Raw genomic sequence first — 17,446 nt, forward strand, 5'->3', positions numbered from 1 at the left:
TCCATGTGCAAGTGTCCATCGAGCCAGTCAGAAATGTAACAGCAAGCTCCACCATAACCGTAGAACAAGAGCACAAAGGCCAGCAGGGAAACAGCTGTCAGCTGCGTGCGGATGCGACCCCAGTGTGCTCCCACACTTTGTGTTGTACTACCGAGCCGCATACATTGTAGCAATGTAAAGCCACGCCACGCGACTGAAGCTTTTGTTTTCAAACAGTCTTAAATCAGGATATCATTGCAATATTAGTAGTGGCTTTATATAGCCTAAGTTAAGCCTATAACCTAGCCTATTGTTGCAGCCTGGTCTCATAGACTACTATATGTAAATCCGGGTCACTCAAATTAGTATGATATGTTACTTTTGGTAATGCGAAAGTCTAGCAACCCAAAGGTTGTGAGTTCGAATCTCATCATGGATAACTTCAGCATTTTAGCTAATTAGCAACTTTTCAACTACGTACTACTTTTTAGCTACTTTGCAACTACTTAGCATGTTAGCTAACCCTTCCCCTAAACCTAACCATAACCCTTTTAGCTAACCCTAACTTTAACCCTTTAAGCTAACTGCTAAACGTAATCCTAACCCCTAGCCTAGCTAACATCAGCCAACCAACTAACATTAGCCACCTAGCTAGAATTCATAGCATATCATATGCTTTGCTAATTTATAACATTTTGTATGTTTCGCATATTCATTTCACAAATTCGTAACATATTGTACGTTTGCATTTGTTAAATATAATATGAATTGTAACGCGTAACATATCATACAAAATGGATGATGGACATCCACATATTAATACATACCACGCGAATGTAAACATATCATACCAAATAGAGGGTACAGCATAATACGTAATGCTCTGAGACCAGGTTGCAGCCAGCATGATAATTTTCCCCTAATCAATCAGTGCAGCATTCAATACTACAGACAAGTATGTTTATTCTCACAAATTGATGTACATTATCGCAGCATCAATGTGTGTTTGCTAGCTACGGTCCCCATGTCCTTAGCTGCAATTTCAGATAGACCTACTAGGCAACATACCTGAGCTATTTTGATGCATCAGCAATAAATGTACCCATTTTATAACTAATTAGTCCAGGTGTTGTGGCGAGCTCGAGCTTGGTGGTCTATTGTTGTGGTCAGCTTTCTAGATTTACTACATTAAAGTAGTAGTTCAATGTCTAAATTATTTATGGAAAACTTATTTTTGCTCTACACTCTTAGAAAAAAGGTGCAACCTAGAACCTAAACGGGTTCTTTGGCTGTCCCCGTAGGAGAACCCTTTGAAGAACCCTTTTTTGGTTCCAGTTAGATCCCTTTTGAATTCCATGTAGAACCCTTTACACAGAGGGTTCTACATAGAACCCAAAATAGTTCTACCTGGAACCAAAAGGGGTTCTACCTGGAACCAGAAAGGGTTCTCCTATGGGGACAGCCGAAGAACCCTTTTGGAACTCTTTTTGTAAGAGTGTAAGCCTAAAAGAAACCTATGGTACTTCTCTTGAAAAATGAAAAGGGCCTACTTTGTTGCTAGCATTAGCAATTTTCAGCCGTCTTCACTGTTGTTCTCTCAGTCAGGCTGCTTCATGGTAGAAACTAGGTGTTAGCCTATACAGTTACAACCTGAAGTGACTTTTTTCGTAACAGGTTAGGAGAATTTATGCAGCAGGTCAGGATAATTAAGTTAGCAGGTTAGGGGATTTAGGATAGGTTAGAAAAAGGGTTAGAGTTAGCTAAAATGCTCTGCTAACTGGTTATGCGTTTGAAAAGTAACTTCCGGTCGTAGCTGTGCTCCATCAAGTCACAACCCTGCTTCATTCCTCCTGTTCTGTTTTGCATTCTCACAGCCAGGGCCTCAGCGGAACTGGAGCAGTTCAGCTCAAACCGGTTTGTGTGTCAGGAGGAGAAAAAAGTAAACAGTGTTGTTGGGGTTGTATGGCAAGATTTATTGCGAGTGTCTTTTCACCTGCAGGCTTCAGCTGCTCTAGTGTCAATGAGGCTGAGCGTCCATGTTGCCACTATGTTGAATGCCGCCATAGCAGCTGCACTTGGAGAGGAAGATTCCTAGAAGGTCCAAGGATCTCCCAGTACAGTAAAGTTTTTATTCTCATTCCATAGCACCAAAATAGTAGTATGTTTATGTTATGACATAGTAGGCCCTTGTTTACGCTTGCCAACAAGTGACTAATATTAATTATAATTAGGTTGGTCCTTACATTTGTCCTATTTCACACATGTACAAGTGTGTATTATACACCTGTACATTGTAAATTTGATTTTTGCATATCCCACTCCCCCAGAGTCACCCTTGGATCGTGGGGTCACAGCCAAGGATAAGCTATTATTGATGGCAACCTTGGAGCAATTAGGGTTAAGTGCCTTGCTCAAGGGCACAGACAGATTTTTTATCTAGTCGGCACAGGGATTCAAACCAGTGACCTTTCGGTTACTGGCCCAGCACTCTTAACCGATAGGCTTCCTGCCACCCCAGAGGCCTACACCACTAGCTGGGAAAATTGGAAAGTCACAATTAAGCACTGTAAAAAATATTGGCAGAGGTGAAGTTGTGGCTAACCTATAGTAAATGTGGACAAATAGCATACCAAATGGTTAGATATCAAATGAAAGATAAGGCCACAAGACAAAATATGTAAAGTAGATGCTCAAGGTTTCCTTTCTAGCCTCACCAACACAGTCGTTCTCACCCAGCCCCATAGTAAAAGCACATAGCCTCACAAGCAAAAGGAGCTGACAAGACAATCAGCATTAGCATAAAACTGTAAGCCCCCCAGTTGTTTACCAATGGGCCCAACTGACAAAACACCCTTTCACATACTCACTGGACCCGAGATCCTATTCATACTGGATCCTCATTGTGGGAAGCAGATGACTTTATCCACAGGGTGTCAAACATAGGTATTAAAGGTGGCAGGAGAGTGCAGGCTCGATTCCTCTCCAATTACCATCCTCAGTACTGACTTTTTCGCACGAGTTACATTGCAAACAGTGGATTGATTTGTCTCAACTTGTATATGATTTTAGACATAGGGGAAAAACAGGATAGCAGTTTATGGGTGGTTTATGTGTGTTGACTTTGAACTTCACACTGAAGTAGTGAAGTACTTTGAGCTCCCGAGTGGCGCAGCGGTCTAAGGCACTGCATCTCAGTGCATGAGGCGTCCCTACAGACACCCTGGTTTGATTCCAGGCTGTATCACAACCGGCCGTGATTGGAAGTTCCATACGGCAGCGCACAATAGGACCAGCGTCGTCCGGGTTTTGCCGGTATAGACCGTCATTGTAAATAAGAATTTGTTCTTAACTGACTTGCCCAGTTAAATAAAGGAAGAAAAAATATATATATATATAATGATGAGATGCATTTGTGCGATTTGACATCCTTCACTGTGGGCCTATTCTACAGTTACTGGAATCTATTATGGTGACTGTATAAAATAGGAGAATAACAGTGAATCCGTGAATAAATCTTACCCACTCAAGAGCCTTAATTCAGTTTGTTTACATATAGCAGTAGAACAATCTCTTCTAATTACAACAGTATTAATCAGTGATGTTTTGTAACTGACTGAAAAGCAAGTTTATCAAAAACAATCTGAAACATAACAAGCTCACAAAGGAAACATAGCTACAAAGGTGGTTTCATAATACAACAAGTAAGGCCTGCAGGCAAAATAACACTCAAACCGATCTGTTTATTAATATTCTCACATACAGTGTTGTAATTGATACAAAATCATTGGATAAGTACAGGGAGATGTCATGGAGCAGTAGAACAACTTGTTAAAACAGCTCCTCCACCAGTCTAGGTGATCTGTAGTGCTATGTTAATTTCATTTTTCATTTACATTTTAGTCATTTAGCAGACACTCTGATCCAGAGCGACTTACAGTTAGTTAGGCCTAGTAACACACACAATACTATAATCCTTTTGCAAAGACATTTACAATACAGTTGTACAGCCTACTTGTTTCATCCATGTAAAATCACGCTTCATAAGCTCATCACAACATCACATTTTATGATCCTGCTGACATTTAGGACATTTAATAGCCTTGAATATAAAATGCAATGTCTCTCAAGAATGGCATACTATTAACTATTGAATCATATTTTTGGATGTGCAATAACTCAATATAAAGGCACACTCGTGGTATAACTGTACTACAACTATTGCCAAATAGTGAGATCTGTTTACTTTTGGGTGTAGATAATGGGGGAGTGTCACATCATTGCGAATGCCAAATGAAGGGTCTGCCAAGTCAGATATACAAGTGTTGAACTGTAACCTTGGCAAAGGAGGGACACGGGCTGCATTTATTGAATTGTCTTCACAGAGAATAAATATACTGGGTGCTGTATTTGAGACTGAAAATAATGCATTTTATTTGTAGGCCCAGGTATTGTGAAAGGGGGGACTTTTTTTTCAGCTTCAAAGCTTGTGCTTTTCTTTTAGCTCCAGCCTTCTGAACTTGTTGTTGTTGTTGTAGCTGTCTCCAAGTGAAGAATGAAATGCGTGTAATTCTGTAGTCCGGATTGGATGGGCCCATCCCCCTTGGCCCCATTTACTCTTCACTCTTGTTTCAATTCAGAAGATTGCACCGTCCGTGTTCACTGTCCATTCAATCGACTGATGGCTCAGATGGTTTTGCATGGAATTATAAAGGAGATTTTGGGTCCAAAGAAGACATCCCTGGAACAACATAAAAAATAAAAACATGTGTTTAGTATTTTGCCCTATTAGCCTGGAATCCAAGACTATGGTAAACTGTCCATGACTTTCTAGTGGATGAACCATGTGGTTCAGGAGAGAATGGCCTAGTTAATGAAGGAAGCATCTAGTCAAGAATGGCATTATTTTCAATTGATAAACTGATCAACTGTGATTGCAAACTGATAAGCTCCGTATACATGTTTGATTTCCAGGCACATAGTGCCTCTTTAAAGGAAAAACACTTCTCTGTAGTCAACAGCTGACTAAAAACAGAGCCAAAATGCATAGGTCTAGCCATAGCGTATTTGCATTACATGAGCAAAGGCCATGACGTAAAAACAGCACGAATGACCTTTTAACTGACCAGTGAAACAAAAGTCAACTCCACATCACAGCACACGTGCCTGACTGTATTAATAGGTGGCTCATGATAATCACAATGTAGGCAGTGTTCACTGGGCAGCCTGTGACTGGATCCAATTCGTTCCCAACTATAATTGGCGCCTAACTGCCCGCCGGCCTCCATTCGGCCTCCAGTGCACATAACAGCGCCACAGAGCCATCCACTGTTCCAGAACTGTATTAACATAGACTGTATATGTGTGCTGAACATGGGCGACGCCTACTGGCGGAGAATGGAATTGCTGTACCTTGGGCAGCAGAGGAGCTCACTGAAGTTACAGTAGCACACCATGTCGCATTTGTTCCCCTCCCAGAAATGGTTCTGCAGGGAATCGATGGGTCGCATGGTCGCAACTCCGTTGGAGATGCCAACATTGCGACAGTCCCTGTCCTTCAATACTTTCTTGTAGCAGGACCAGCGGTTTGATGGAATGGCCTCGCTGCCCATTGCCAATAGTCCAACCAAGAGAATAGCAGCAATGAGTAGTGCCTTCATTTTGATCAAGCTGTAAATAGGACGACATAATGTATATCATTGGTTAGAATGTCTCCAAAGTCACCCCAGTCATTAATATATAAATACATTTTAACATTAACTACAAATCCACCCCACAAAAAATATATTCCCGTTAGGGCCATAGGCAGGGTCTGAGTTTTAGTAAGGTCCAAAGGGGGTGGAGGGACATTTTTTGAAAGTTAAAGTGTATTTATTGCATTTCTATCAAATAAAACAAATCTAAAATGCTATTAGGAGAAGAGCAAATACAGACAAAAATGTACCCAGCCATTATCACATTGGTTGCTGTAACTTAATTTACCTCAGTTGATCAACAAAACACGTAGCCTATTAGTTCTACAATTTGCCACTACACATTAACTCACATTAACTCAGCACCGAGATGAAAAACTTCAATATGTACAGAGGGATCTGTTAGAATATTTATTTATTTATTAACAAAACGCAAACAAGTATGTTTGCTTTACATAACTTTTTATTGCAATGTCCTGCAATTCTACACATTTTGCTATGGGCTGTGGAGAAATGTTTGCAGTTTAAAGCTAATTTCCAGCAATTGTACACTATTTGCCATGACTTATGCCATGTTAAAGTCCCACGTATAGAGGACCTGCGTGGTTCTGGTACCGGTTCCGACCGACACTTTCGCTTATAAAATGGATCTGTGGACACAGTAGATTGAAATGGCTTGCATCGAACGGTAACGCGGGTTCTTAACGACTTATTAGTGTATCTCTTCCGCATGTGTGATTTAGGACAGAGGAAGAGGAATATAGAGGCCCAACTCGGCGGAAAGATGTCTCCTTTCAGTAGATGGCGTTTTTTCGTTGTTTCGCCCAACAAGCAAAGAGTTTTTGAATGGAGGTCAATGAGAGTGTCGAATTTGGTCAACCAAAAAATATATGGTTTATTTGCTACGGTAGGTTTATTTCATCCAATAATAGTTTCCTAATGTTTAAATTGTTACGAGTGTACTGATATAAGTAGGACAAGTGACATCCCGGCAATTTTGATTAAAAAAACACTTTAAATTGTGTTGTCTCGAGATGGCTATGCATATTCAATGCATGAGGCTGGTAGTGTAGCGTCTGTCTCCATTGAATACAGGCGGTTGACGTCAACAACCCTCATCGAATTTTCAAAAGAGATTACAATAATGAGATGTATCCACCAATCCAAAGAAAGAATAGGCGGGATCTAGACAGCCCACTGTGCCGCTTTGTGGACAACGACTTCCATTGTTAGGACAGCGAGACATGTATCTTGTCAGTATATCCATAATCTTTGTTGAAGATGTGAAATCTGACACCACTTGAAGCTGGGATGTCCCTCCTACCATTTAATTCGCTCTTCCGACTGTCTATCAACTCCTGGCTAAACCATACGTCACAGCAGTGATGCCAATTTAGCAATTTTGTTGCTAGATTTAGCAACTTTTCAGACTACCCTGGCAACTTTTTTTTTCAAACAGCACCTAGCAACAAATTTAGCTACTTTACAAAATGTATTTTGAACTTTTAGCAACTTTTGAAAAGTGACTCAAATGCTAAAATGCACACATTTTCCCTCTAAATGACACAACAACTATTTTCTCTGTCACACACAGTCACAAAACACGTGCCTGACTGCAAAAGTGCATTGTGAGTGACAACAGCAGCAGACGCTCAGCTCGTGCACAGGCAGCAGCAGGCCAGCAGCAATTTCAGCAAATTGCAAATCATTCTTGGCTGACTGCAGCAGCACTAGCACGCGTTCGACGAGACAAACCCAATGAATATAGTTGGTCACGAATGGTTGATCTTGAACAACAACATCAATCAAAATTGTAAAGCCAGAAGTACAGAAAAGAGTGGGAGTCTGTACCTGAACAAATGTCAAATCATATTTTTTTGCAGAGATGGCCAGTCAATTTGATAACGTTATTAATTTGATAACGTTATGTGACGCAGTTTTACGTTATCACGCAATGACATCACAACGTCATTTAGCAACTGCTAGCAACAAATCAACCTGCCTCTAGCAACTTAACCTGAAAATTAGTTGGCAGCTCTGCGTCACAGCCGCTAACAAAGAAAGCACATGCCTTAAAATCCTGACATCGTAGCGCAACAGGATAGAGTGGTTTCGTTGCTGGAGCACATTCAGAGATCGATTTATAACCAATTTTATCACAGTAATCTAAAAAGATGAATAGTTTTTAAACAAAAAACACTTGTTTGTCCTAGACAGACAATAGTAAGATGAAAGGCAAGTTCAGGAAGCCAAGCTAGAGCTTTCTTGTGTGACATTCACAGCAGTGGGGACAGACGTTTTGATCAAGAGAAACCTGCACATTTTATCTAACACTAGACATACAAATATGTATTTTTACAGATATAAGGAAGGTGAAATCTTATAGTTATTCGTTTTATAATTTCATTCTACTATATTTCAAACGTTATTCATACAGTTTTGTTGAATAGGAAATACATACAAAATAAGGATCATATTTTTACTTGTGTACTTGAGCTTGTGTCCTCAAAAGTGACTACACCTCAGCAATTTATAACTATTTTTATCAGAAAGGTGAGGTTTTAACTTTTCTTGGAGTGTGCAGGATTACTTATGGCCCTCTCATGATACATCATTCATTTTGGGGATTATGTAGATTACATTTTAGATTACATTTAGTTACATTTAAGAGATATGATATCTGAGTGAGCGTGAATAATGAAATCAATGGGGGCCTCCTTGGGCACGTAATTCAGCCATGATTACTAAAAGTTCATATAGCTGGCTAGACTAACTAGACTAATTTACCAATCTTCAAAATGTTAACTGATATGGACTAATTGAGTGACTGTCAGTGAGTGACATGTAAGAAGAGGAAAACTGCTGATGCACAACCAAATTTCGAAAATGCACCAATTGTACTATTCTAACTCTCAACAGTAAGTTGAGACCCCGTCTTCTTTGTAAGCAACTCCAGTGTAGATTTGGCCTTGTGTTTTAGGTTATTGTCCTGCTGAAAGGTGAATTCTTCTCCCAGTGTCTGGTGAAAAGCAGACAGAACCAGGTTTTGCTCTAGCTCCATTCCGTTTCTTTTTATCCTGAACCCCCCCAGTTCTTAAGTATTACAAGCATACCCATAACATGACCAAAACAAATCACATTTTATTAGCCCCTAATCAACAATGCAGTTAAAAAAAACACAGATAAGAATGAGAAATAAAAGTTACAAGTAATTAAAGAGCAGCAGTAAAATAACAATAGTGAGACTATATACAGGAGGGGGTGGGGTACCGGTACAGAGGCAATGTGCAGGGGCACCGGTTAGTTGACGTAATATGTACATGTAGGTAGAGTTATTAAAGTGACTATGCATAGATAAAATGCAAATAGTCTGGGTAGCCATTTGATTAGATGTTCAGGAGTCTTATGGCTTGGGGTAGAAGCTGTTTAGAAGCCTCTTGGACCTAGACTTGGCGCCCCGGAACCGATTGCCGTGCAGTACCAGAGAGAAAAGTCTATGACTAGGGTGGCTGGAGTCTTTGACAATTTTTAGGGCCTTCCTCTGCCACCGCCTGGTATAGAGTGCCTGGATGTCAGGAAGCTTGGCCCCAGTGATGTACTGGGCCGTTCAAACTAGCCTCTGTAGTGCCTTGCAGTTGGAGGCCGAGCAGTTGCCATACCAGGCAGTGATGCAGCCAGTCAGGATGCTCTTGATGGTGCAGCTGTAGAACCTTTTGAGGATCTCAGGACCCATGCCAAATCTTTTCAGTCTCCTGAGGGGGAATAGGTTTTGTTGTGCCCTCTCCATGACTGTCTTGGTGTGCTTGGACTATGCTAGTTTGTTGGTGATGTGGACACCAAAGAACTTGAAACTCTCAACCTGCTCCACTGCAGCTCCGTTGATGAGAATGGGGGTGTGCTCAGTCTGCTTTTTCCTGTAGTCCACAATCATCTCCTTTGTCTTGATCACGTTGAGGGAGAGGTTGTTGTCCTGGCACCACACGGCCAGGTCTCTGACCTCCTCCCTATAGGCTGTCTTGTTGTTGTCGGTGATCAGGCCTACCACTGTTGTGTTATTGGCAAACTTAATGATGGTGTTGGAGTCGTGCCTGGCCGTGCAGTCATGAGTGAACAGGGAGTACAGGAGGGGACTGAGCACGCACCACTGAGGGGCCCCTGTGTTGAGGATTAGCGTGGCAGATGTGTTGTTATCTACCGTTACCACCTGGGTGCGGCCCGTCAGGAAGTCCAGGATCCAGTTGCAGAGGGAGGTGTTTAGTCCCAGGGTTCTTAGCTTATTGATGAACTTTGAGGGCACTATGGTGTTGAACGCTGAGCTGTAGTCAATGAATAGCATTCTCACATAGGTGTTCCATTTGTCCAGGTGGGAAAGGGCAGTGTGGAGTGCAATAGAGATTGCTTAATCTGTGGATCTGTTGGGGTGGTATGCAAATTAGAGTGGGTCTAATTTCTGGGATAATGGTGTTGAGGTGAGCCATGACCAGCCTTTCAAAGCACTTCATGGCTACAGACGTGAGTGCTACGGGTTGGTAGTCATTTAGGCAGGTTACCTTAGTGTTCTTGGGCACAGGCACTGTGGTGGTTTGCTTAAAACATGTTGGTATTACAGACTCGGACAGGGAGCGGTTGAAAATGTCAGTGAAGACACTTGCCAGTTGGTAAGCATATGCTGACAGTACATGTCCTGGTAATCTGTCTGTCCCTGTGGCCTTGTGAATGTTGACCTGTTTAAAGGTCTTACTCACATCAGCTGCCGAGAGCGTGATCACACAGTCTTCGAGAACAGCTGGTGCTCTCATGCATGTTTCAGTATTATTTGCCATGATGCGAGCGTAGAATTAGTTTAGCTTGTCTGGTAGGCTCGTGTCACTGGGCAGCCTTCGGCTGTGCTTCCCTTTGTAGTCTGTAATGGTTTGCAAGCCCTGCCACATCCGACGAACGTCAGAGCCGGTGTAGTACGATTCGATGTTAGTCCTGTATTGACGCTTTGCGTGTTTGATGGTTCATCGGAGGGCATAGCGGGATTTCTTATAAGCTTCCGGGTTAGAGTCACGCTCCTTGAAAGCGGCAGCTCTAGCCTTTAGCTCAGTGTGGATGTTGTCTGTAATCCATGGTTTCTGGTTGGGGTATGTACGTACAGGTACTGTGGGGACGACGTCATCAATGCCCTTATTGATGAAGCCAAAGACTGATCTGGTGTACTCCTCAATGCCATCAGAGGAATCCCGGAACATATTCCAGTCTGTGCTAGCAAAACAGTCCTATAGCTTAGTATCTGCTTCATCTGACCACATGTTTATTGATCTAGTCACTGGTGCTTCCTGCTTAAATTTTTGCTTGTAAGCAGGAATCAGAAGGATAGAAGTGTGGTCAGATTTGCCAAATGGACGGTAAGGGAGAGCTTTGTATGCGTCTCTGTGTGGAGTAAAGGTGGTCCAGAGTTTTTTTCCCCTCTGGTTGCACATTTGTTAGTTTATTTGCATTGTTTGTAACTTATTAGCCACCCCTGTGCTTGAAAATATGGAGAGTGGTACACAGTAACGTGTTGTATTGGATTTGCCCCAAACATAACACTTTGTATTCAGGACAAAAAGTTTATAACTTTGCCAATAATTTTTGCAGTATTTCTTTAGTGTGTTGTTGCAAACAGGATGCATGTTATGTAATATTTTATTTTGTACAAGCTTTCTTCTTTTCACTCTGTCTGTCACGACTTCTGCCGAAGTCGGTTCCTCTCCTTGTTCGGGCGGTGTTCGGCGGTCGACGTCACTGGTCTTCTAGCCACGATCCATTTTTCATTTTCCTTTTGTTTTGTCTTGTTTTCCCACACACCTGGTTTTCATTCCCTCATTACGTGTTGTGTATTTAACCCTCTGTTCCCCCCATGTCTTTGTGCGGAATTGTTTGTTGTAAGTGCTTGTGCACATTGTTGTCTGGTGCGCGACGGGTTTTGTACCCATATGTTGTTGTTCTGGATGCCGGTGGTTTTGTATATTAAACTGCTCCGGTTTTTACCCAGTTCTGCTCTCCTGCGTCTGACTGAGGGACCTTACAGATACAGTTGAAGTCGGAAGTTTACATACACCTTAGCCAAATTAATTTCAACTAAGGTTTTCACAATTCTTGACATTTAATCCTAGTAAAAATGTCCTGTCAAAGGTCAGTTAGGATCACCACTTTATTATAAGAATGCGAAATGTCAGAATAATAGTAGAGAGAATGATGTATTTCAGCTTTTATTTCTTTCATCACATTCCCAGTGGGTCAGAAGTTTACATTCACTCAATTAGTATTTGGTAGAATTGCCTTTAAATGGTTTAACTTTGGTCAAACGTTTCGGGTAGCCTTCCACAAGCTTCCCACAATAAGGTGAATTTTGTCCCATTCCTACTGACAGAGCTGGTGTAACTGAGTCAGGTTTGTAGGCGTCCTTGCTCGCACACGCTTTTTCAGTTCTGCCCACAAATGTGCTATAGGATTGAGGTCAGGACTGTGATGGCCACTCCAATACCTTGACTTTGTTGTCCTTAGGCCATTTTGCCACAACTTTGGAAGTAGGCTTGGGGTCATTGTCCATATGGAAGACCCATTTGGGACCAAGCTTTAACTTCCTGACTGATGTCTTGAGATGTTGCTTCAATATATCCACATAATTTTCCTCTCTCATGATGCCATCTATTTTGTGAAGTGCACCAGTCCCTCCTGCAGTAAAGCACTCCCACAACATGATGCTGCCACCCCCATGCTTCACGGTTGGGATGGTGTTCTCCGGCTTGCAAGTCTCCCCCTTTTTCCTCCAAACATAACGATGGTCATTATGGCCAAACAGTTCTATTTTTGTTTCATCAGACCAGAGGACATTTCTCCAAAAAGTACGATCTTTGTCCCCATGTGCAGTTGCAAACCATAGTCTGGATTTTTCATGGCGGTTTTGGAGCAGTGGCTTCTTCTTTGCTGAGCGGCCTTTCAGGTTATGTCGATATAGGACTCGTTTTACTGTGGATATAGATACTTTTGTACCTGTTTCCTTCAGCATGTTCAAAAGGTCCTTTACTGTTGTTCTGGGATTGATTTGCACTTTTCGCACCAAAGTGTTCTGTCTCGTAGAGATGAACGTACGTCTTCTTCCTGAGCGGTATGACAGCTGCCTGGTCCCATGGTGTTTAAACTTGCATACTAGTGCTTATACAGATGAACGTGGTTTGGAAATTGCTCCCAAGGATGAAGGTTTACAATTTTTTTCTGAGGTCTTGGCTGATTTCTTTTGAAGGTAGTGTAACAGTGTAGGTTCCGTCCCTCTCTTCGCCCCAACCTGGGCTTGAACCAGGGACCCTTGCACACATCAACAACTGACACCCACAAAAGCCGCGGCCCTTGCAACGCAAGGGGAAACCCTACTTCAAGTCTCAGAGCGAGTGACGCTAATGATTGAAACGCTATTAGCGCGCACCACCGCTAACTAACTAGCTATTTCACATCGGTTACACTAGGCCTTGAAATATATCCACAGGTAAACCTCCAATTGACTCAAATGATGTCAATTAGCCTATCAGAATCTTCTAATGACATAATTGTCTGGAATTTTCCAAGCTGTTTAAAGACACAGTCAACTTGGTGTATGTAACCATCTGACCCACTGGAATTGTGATACAGTGAATTAAATGTGAAATAATCTGTCTGTAAACAATTGTTGGGAAAATTACTTGTGTCATGCACAAAGTAGATGTCCTAACCGACTGGCCAAAACTATAGTTTTTTAATAAGAAATTTGTGGAGTGGTTGAAAACGAGTTTTAATGACTCCAACCAAAGTGTATGTAAACTTCCGACTTCAACTGTTGTATGTGTGGGTTACATAGATGAGGTAGTCATTCAAAAATCATGCTAAACACTATTATTGTACAAAGAGTGAGTCCATGCAACTTATTATGTGACTTATTAAGCACATTTTTACTCCTGAACTTATTTAGGCTTGCCATAACAATAGTTTTTGACTCAAGTCATTTCAACTTTAAATATTGTATTAATTTGTAAAATAAAAAATATCGAATTCCACTTTGACATTATAGGGCATTGTGTGTAGGCTACTGACAAAAAAAAATCTAAATTGTATAAATGTTAAAGTCAGGCTGTAACTCAACAAAATGTGGAAAAAGTCAAAGGATGTACATACTCTGAATACACTTTAAGTATGACCCTGATTCACATACTGTTATGATATTGTTGATTGTAGAATTTGATCCTAGCATAAGTTGGACATCCTCTATAACACTTTTCAGTTTGCAACAATATTGATACTGGACATAAATATTGCATTAATCTGTTATTTCAAAGATTGGTGTATATATACAGCCTATTTGCTATGTCGCTTATGCCACTAAATAATTAACCCTTGTGCTTTAAATAGATTCAATATTATTTGCATTTCAATTATATTACCATAACCCAATTATTGCAAAGATTTCCACGGTACCATGATTGCAGTCTTATATACTTCACTTCTGTACATTGCAGTTATAACTAGTGCTGAGCAATTAACCAACATTTTGGTTAAATTATTTGAATTCCATTTCATTCGTTTTTTCTGTGAGGTCAATGCACAAATTGCAGTTTCTCGAGAAATAAGTCAGATCCAGCCTGAACTGTTTGATGTAGTAGGGAGTTGTAGTTTCCAACAGGCCAATATCCTACATATTTCAGTGCGTAAATCGTAGTAATTAACTACAATGACCATAATCCACTGCGCATCTACTTGTCCTGTCTATCTTTATTTTGTGCCTGCTACCGTAAACGGCAGAAGATGCTTGACAGGGTATCGCTACCTGAAAAACACTCATCTAAGTGATTGAAAGTTCGTATTCAGTCATAGAAGTATGCCTTATTTACTCCGAAGAGATACAAATTAGTGATTTTGTCAGACAGAATATTCAGCAGCTCTATAGGGATGAGATGACGACTTGGAATTAAATAATACAATCATAAAATAAAACAAATGAAATATACACAACAACTGAAATATGTTATTAAAGTAATGTGAATACATTATGGTTAATAAGTGATGAGCAGTAATGGGCAGTCACTACCATCATGGTACTTTTATTCATTGTTTTATTCTGTGTTGTTACAGCATTCAACCCAAATAATCGAAACCAAAATCGAAAACGAATGATTATTTTTTAATCATCGAATTATAATAATTAATCATTCATCACTAGTTATAACTAGTGTTAATTTACTTATAACTCCCCATCATTATTATATTTCCAATTACATAACATTATCTGCTGATTAAATTAGCCCCTACCTTGTTTAGTGCTCTCCTCGGGAACGGCAGTAGCTTCTGACCCGTTTTCATTGGGTACATTTAGTAAGTATAAAACAGAAAACAGAGGAGTCTTTATCCCTACTCTACCCCATGCTAAGAGTATGACCATCTCTCCCCTGTCTCCTTTCAGCCTGTAAACCAGAGAAATAACCAAGGGCCATTGATTAAGTCCGCACTCTGCACAAGCACTAAAATAACGCCATGCTTACATGCAAGTACGGTAGCGCAGTGGCGGTTCTAGACCATTTCAACTGGGGGGGAAGGGGGGGGGGGGCAAGCTGGGGCCAGTTAAACTGTTAGAGGGGCCAGTTACATTAGACGTTATTGTTGACATATCGTTTTCTTCACTGCATTGCAGGCATTAGCAGGCAAAAGACCATGTTCATAATCATCATCTTTGCCACTGTCTAATAACGGATGTAAAAAAAAACATAGCAAAAATCTGTTATGTAAAAATTATTTCATACTCCACATTTAGGGGGGCCACAAGGGGGTCCAAAATTGTAGTCACAAGTGCACTGCCCCCCCCCCCCCCCTGGTTGGTTGTATATCAGCCATTTTGCATTTCAATAGAAAACCATCCAAGAGCGAATTAATTAATGCCTGATAGTGAATGTTGCCTTTCACTGAAACTCTCTAAAGCATCTGAATTGCTGTGAGTGTTGCAATCAGATGTGGTGGATGCTCGTACCGTTTAAATGGAGCGTCTGTCTGGATATAATGAAACGCAAGTGATGCATGCAGTAAATGAACCAGTTGGATGGGAAATGAACGTTTCTCTATAGCTCTAACCTTTGGCTTGACTTGGCTCCTTCCCTTGTTGACACGCAGAGGAGCTCCACTGACTGCTGATAGAGCTGGTTGGCTGTGAAAGTATCCGTCACAGCCAAATGTAATAATCTACTTAGTGTGTTAAATCAATTGCTTCTTATTGTACGGCAGCACAGTTTTATCCATTGCAGTTTCCACTTTAAACAAATCAAGCGGTGTTTACTTTGTGTTATACAGCCACCGAAAACTGAGAAATGGCCTTTCGGGGCTCTGAAAGTATATCATACTCAATAAAAGATGGTATTTTGCGGTTGATGCTTAATGATGTAATTGGCACTGTAGTGGCTGTTTCATGCTCTTCTATGGGTGGGCCTTGTTTCATTGGAGGATCAGATGGGTTGATGTCAAGAATAGTTTATTAAAACAAATGTTATATTTTGATTGGCCTATAATAGCTCAATAAGTATGGGAGACCAGGGATGCTTGTAACACAGGATAGTTGTAATACTCAATATCTCCAACCAGGAACAAGCTAGAATCATGTGACTCACTGGACATGCTCAGTTTAGTTCTCAACCCTCATGAAGAAGCAAGAGGTAAGAAAGTACTTTTTTTAAACCAAATGTGTTTTTGTGATGGCATCACCTGCTTTGTAGTTAGAGTCACCAAACTTATATGAGCTTTATAACTAGTGTGTGTAGATATATTTGATGTATAGTGAACAAAAATATAAACGCAACATGTAAAGTGTTGGTCCCATGTTTTATGAGCTGAAATAAAAGATCCTAGAAGTTATCCATCTGCACAAAAAGCTTATTTCTCTCAAATTTAGTGCACAAATCTGTTTACATCCTTGTTAGTAAGCGTTTCTCCTTTGCCAAGATAATCCATCAACCTGACAGGTATAGCATACCAAGAAGCTGATTAAACAGCATGATCATTACACAGGTGCACCTTGTGCTGGGACAATAAAAGGCCACTCTAAAATGTGCCGTTTTGCCACACAACACAATGCCACAGATAACTCAAGTTTTGAGGGAGCATGCAATTGGCATGCTGACGGCAGGAATGTCCACCGAAGCTGTTGCTAGAGAATTGAATGTTAATTTCTCTACCATAAGCCGCCTCCAACGTCATTTTATAGAATTTGGCAGTACATCCAACCGGCCTCACAGCTGCAGACCACGTATAACCACGCAAGCCCAGACCTCCACATCCGGCTTCTTCACCTGCGGGATCGATCATCTGAGACAAGCCACTCGGACAGCTGATGACTGTGGGTTTGATGACCGCTGATGACTGTGCGTTTGCACAACAGAAAAATTACTGCACAAACGGTCAGAAACTGTCTCAGGGAAGCTCATCTGCGTGCTCGCTGTCCTCACCAGGGTCTTGACTGCAGTTCAGCGTCGTTACCGACTAGTGGGAAAATGCTCACCTTCGATGGCCACTGGCACGCTGGAGAAGTTTGCTCTTCACAGATTAATCCTGATTTCTATTGTACCAGGTAGATGGCAGACAGCGTGTATGGCGTCGTGTGGGTGATGTCAATGTTGTGAACAGAGTGCGTCGTGTTGGTGATGTCAACGTTGTGAACAGAGTTCCCCAAGGTGGCGGTGAGGTTATGGTATGGGCAGGCATAAGCTACGGACAACGAACACAATTGCTTTTTATCGATGTCA

The 17,446-nt window shown here is 41.2% G+C and overlaps 1 protein-coding gene across 1 annotated transcript; it reads right to left on the reverse strand.

Annotated features, from left to right (window-relative positions):
- Window positions 1-3,699: 3,699 nt before the first annotated feature.
- LOC115191818 (scrapie-responsive protein 1-like) lies at window positions 3,700-15,219 on the reverse strand. Its single transcript, XM_029749755.1, has 3 exons — window positions 14,973-15,219; window positions 5,389-5,646; window positions 3,700-4,717 (listed from the first exon to the last, which is right to left on the reverse strand). Exons 2-3 carry the CDS (start codon window positions 5,634-5,636, stop codon window positions 4,663-4,665), a joined length of 303 nt encoding a protein of 100 aa, XP_029605615.1. The 5' UTR covers window positions 5,637-5,646; window positions 14,973-15,219; the 3' UTR covers window positions 3,700-4,662.
- Between the last annotated feature and the right edge of the window lie 2,227 nt (window positions 15,220-17,446).

This window comes from Salmo trutta, chromosome 4, assembly GCF_901001165.1.
Source record: "Salmo trutta chromosome 4, fSalTru1.1, whole genome shotgun sequence".
Lineage (NCBI taxonomy): Eukaryota > Metazoa > Chordata > Actinopteri > Salmoniformes > Salmonidae > Salmo > Salmo trutta.

Coding starts and splice junctions, on each gene's coding strand:
- LOC115191818 (XM_029749755.1), bottom strand. CDS start 5,636: ATGAAGGCACTACTCATTGCTGCTATTCTCTTGGTTGGACTATTGGCA. Junction 4,718..5,388: donor GAGCTCCTCTGCTGCCCAAG/GTACAGCAATTC, acceptor ATGTTGTTCCAG/GGATGTCTTCTTTGGACCCA.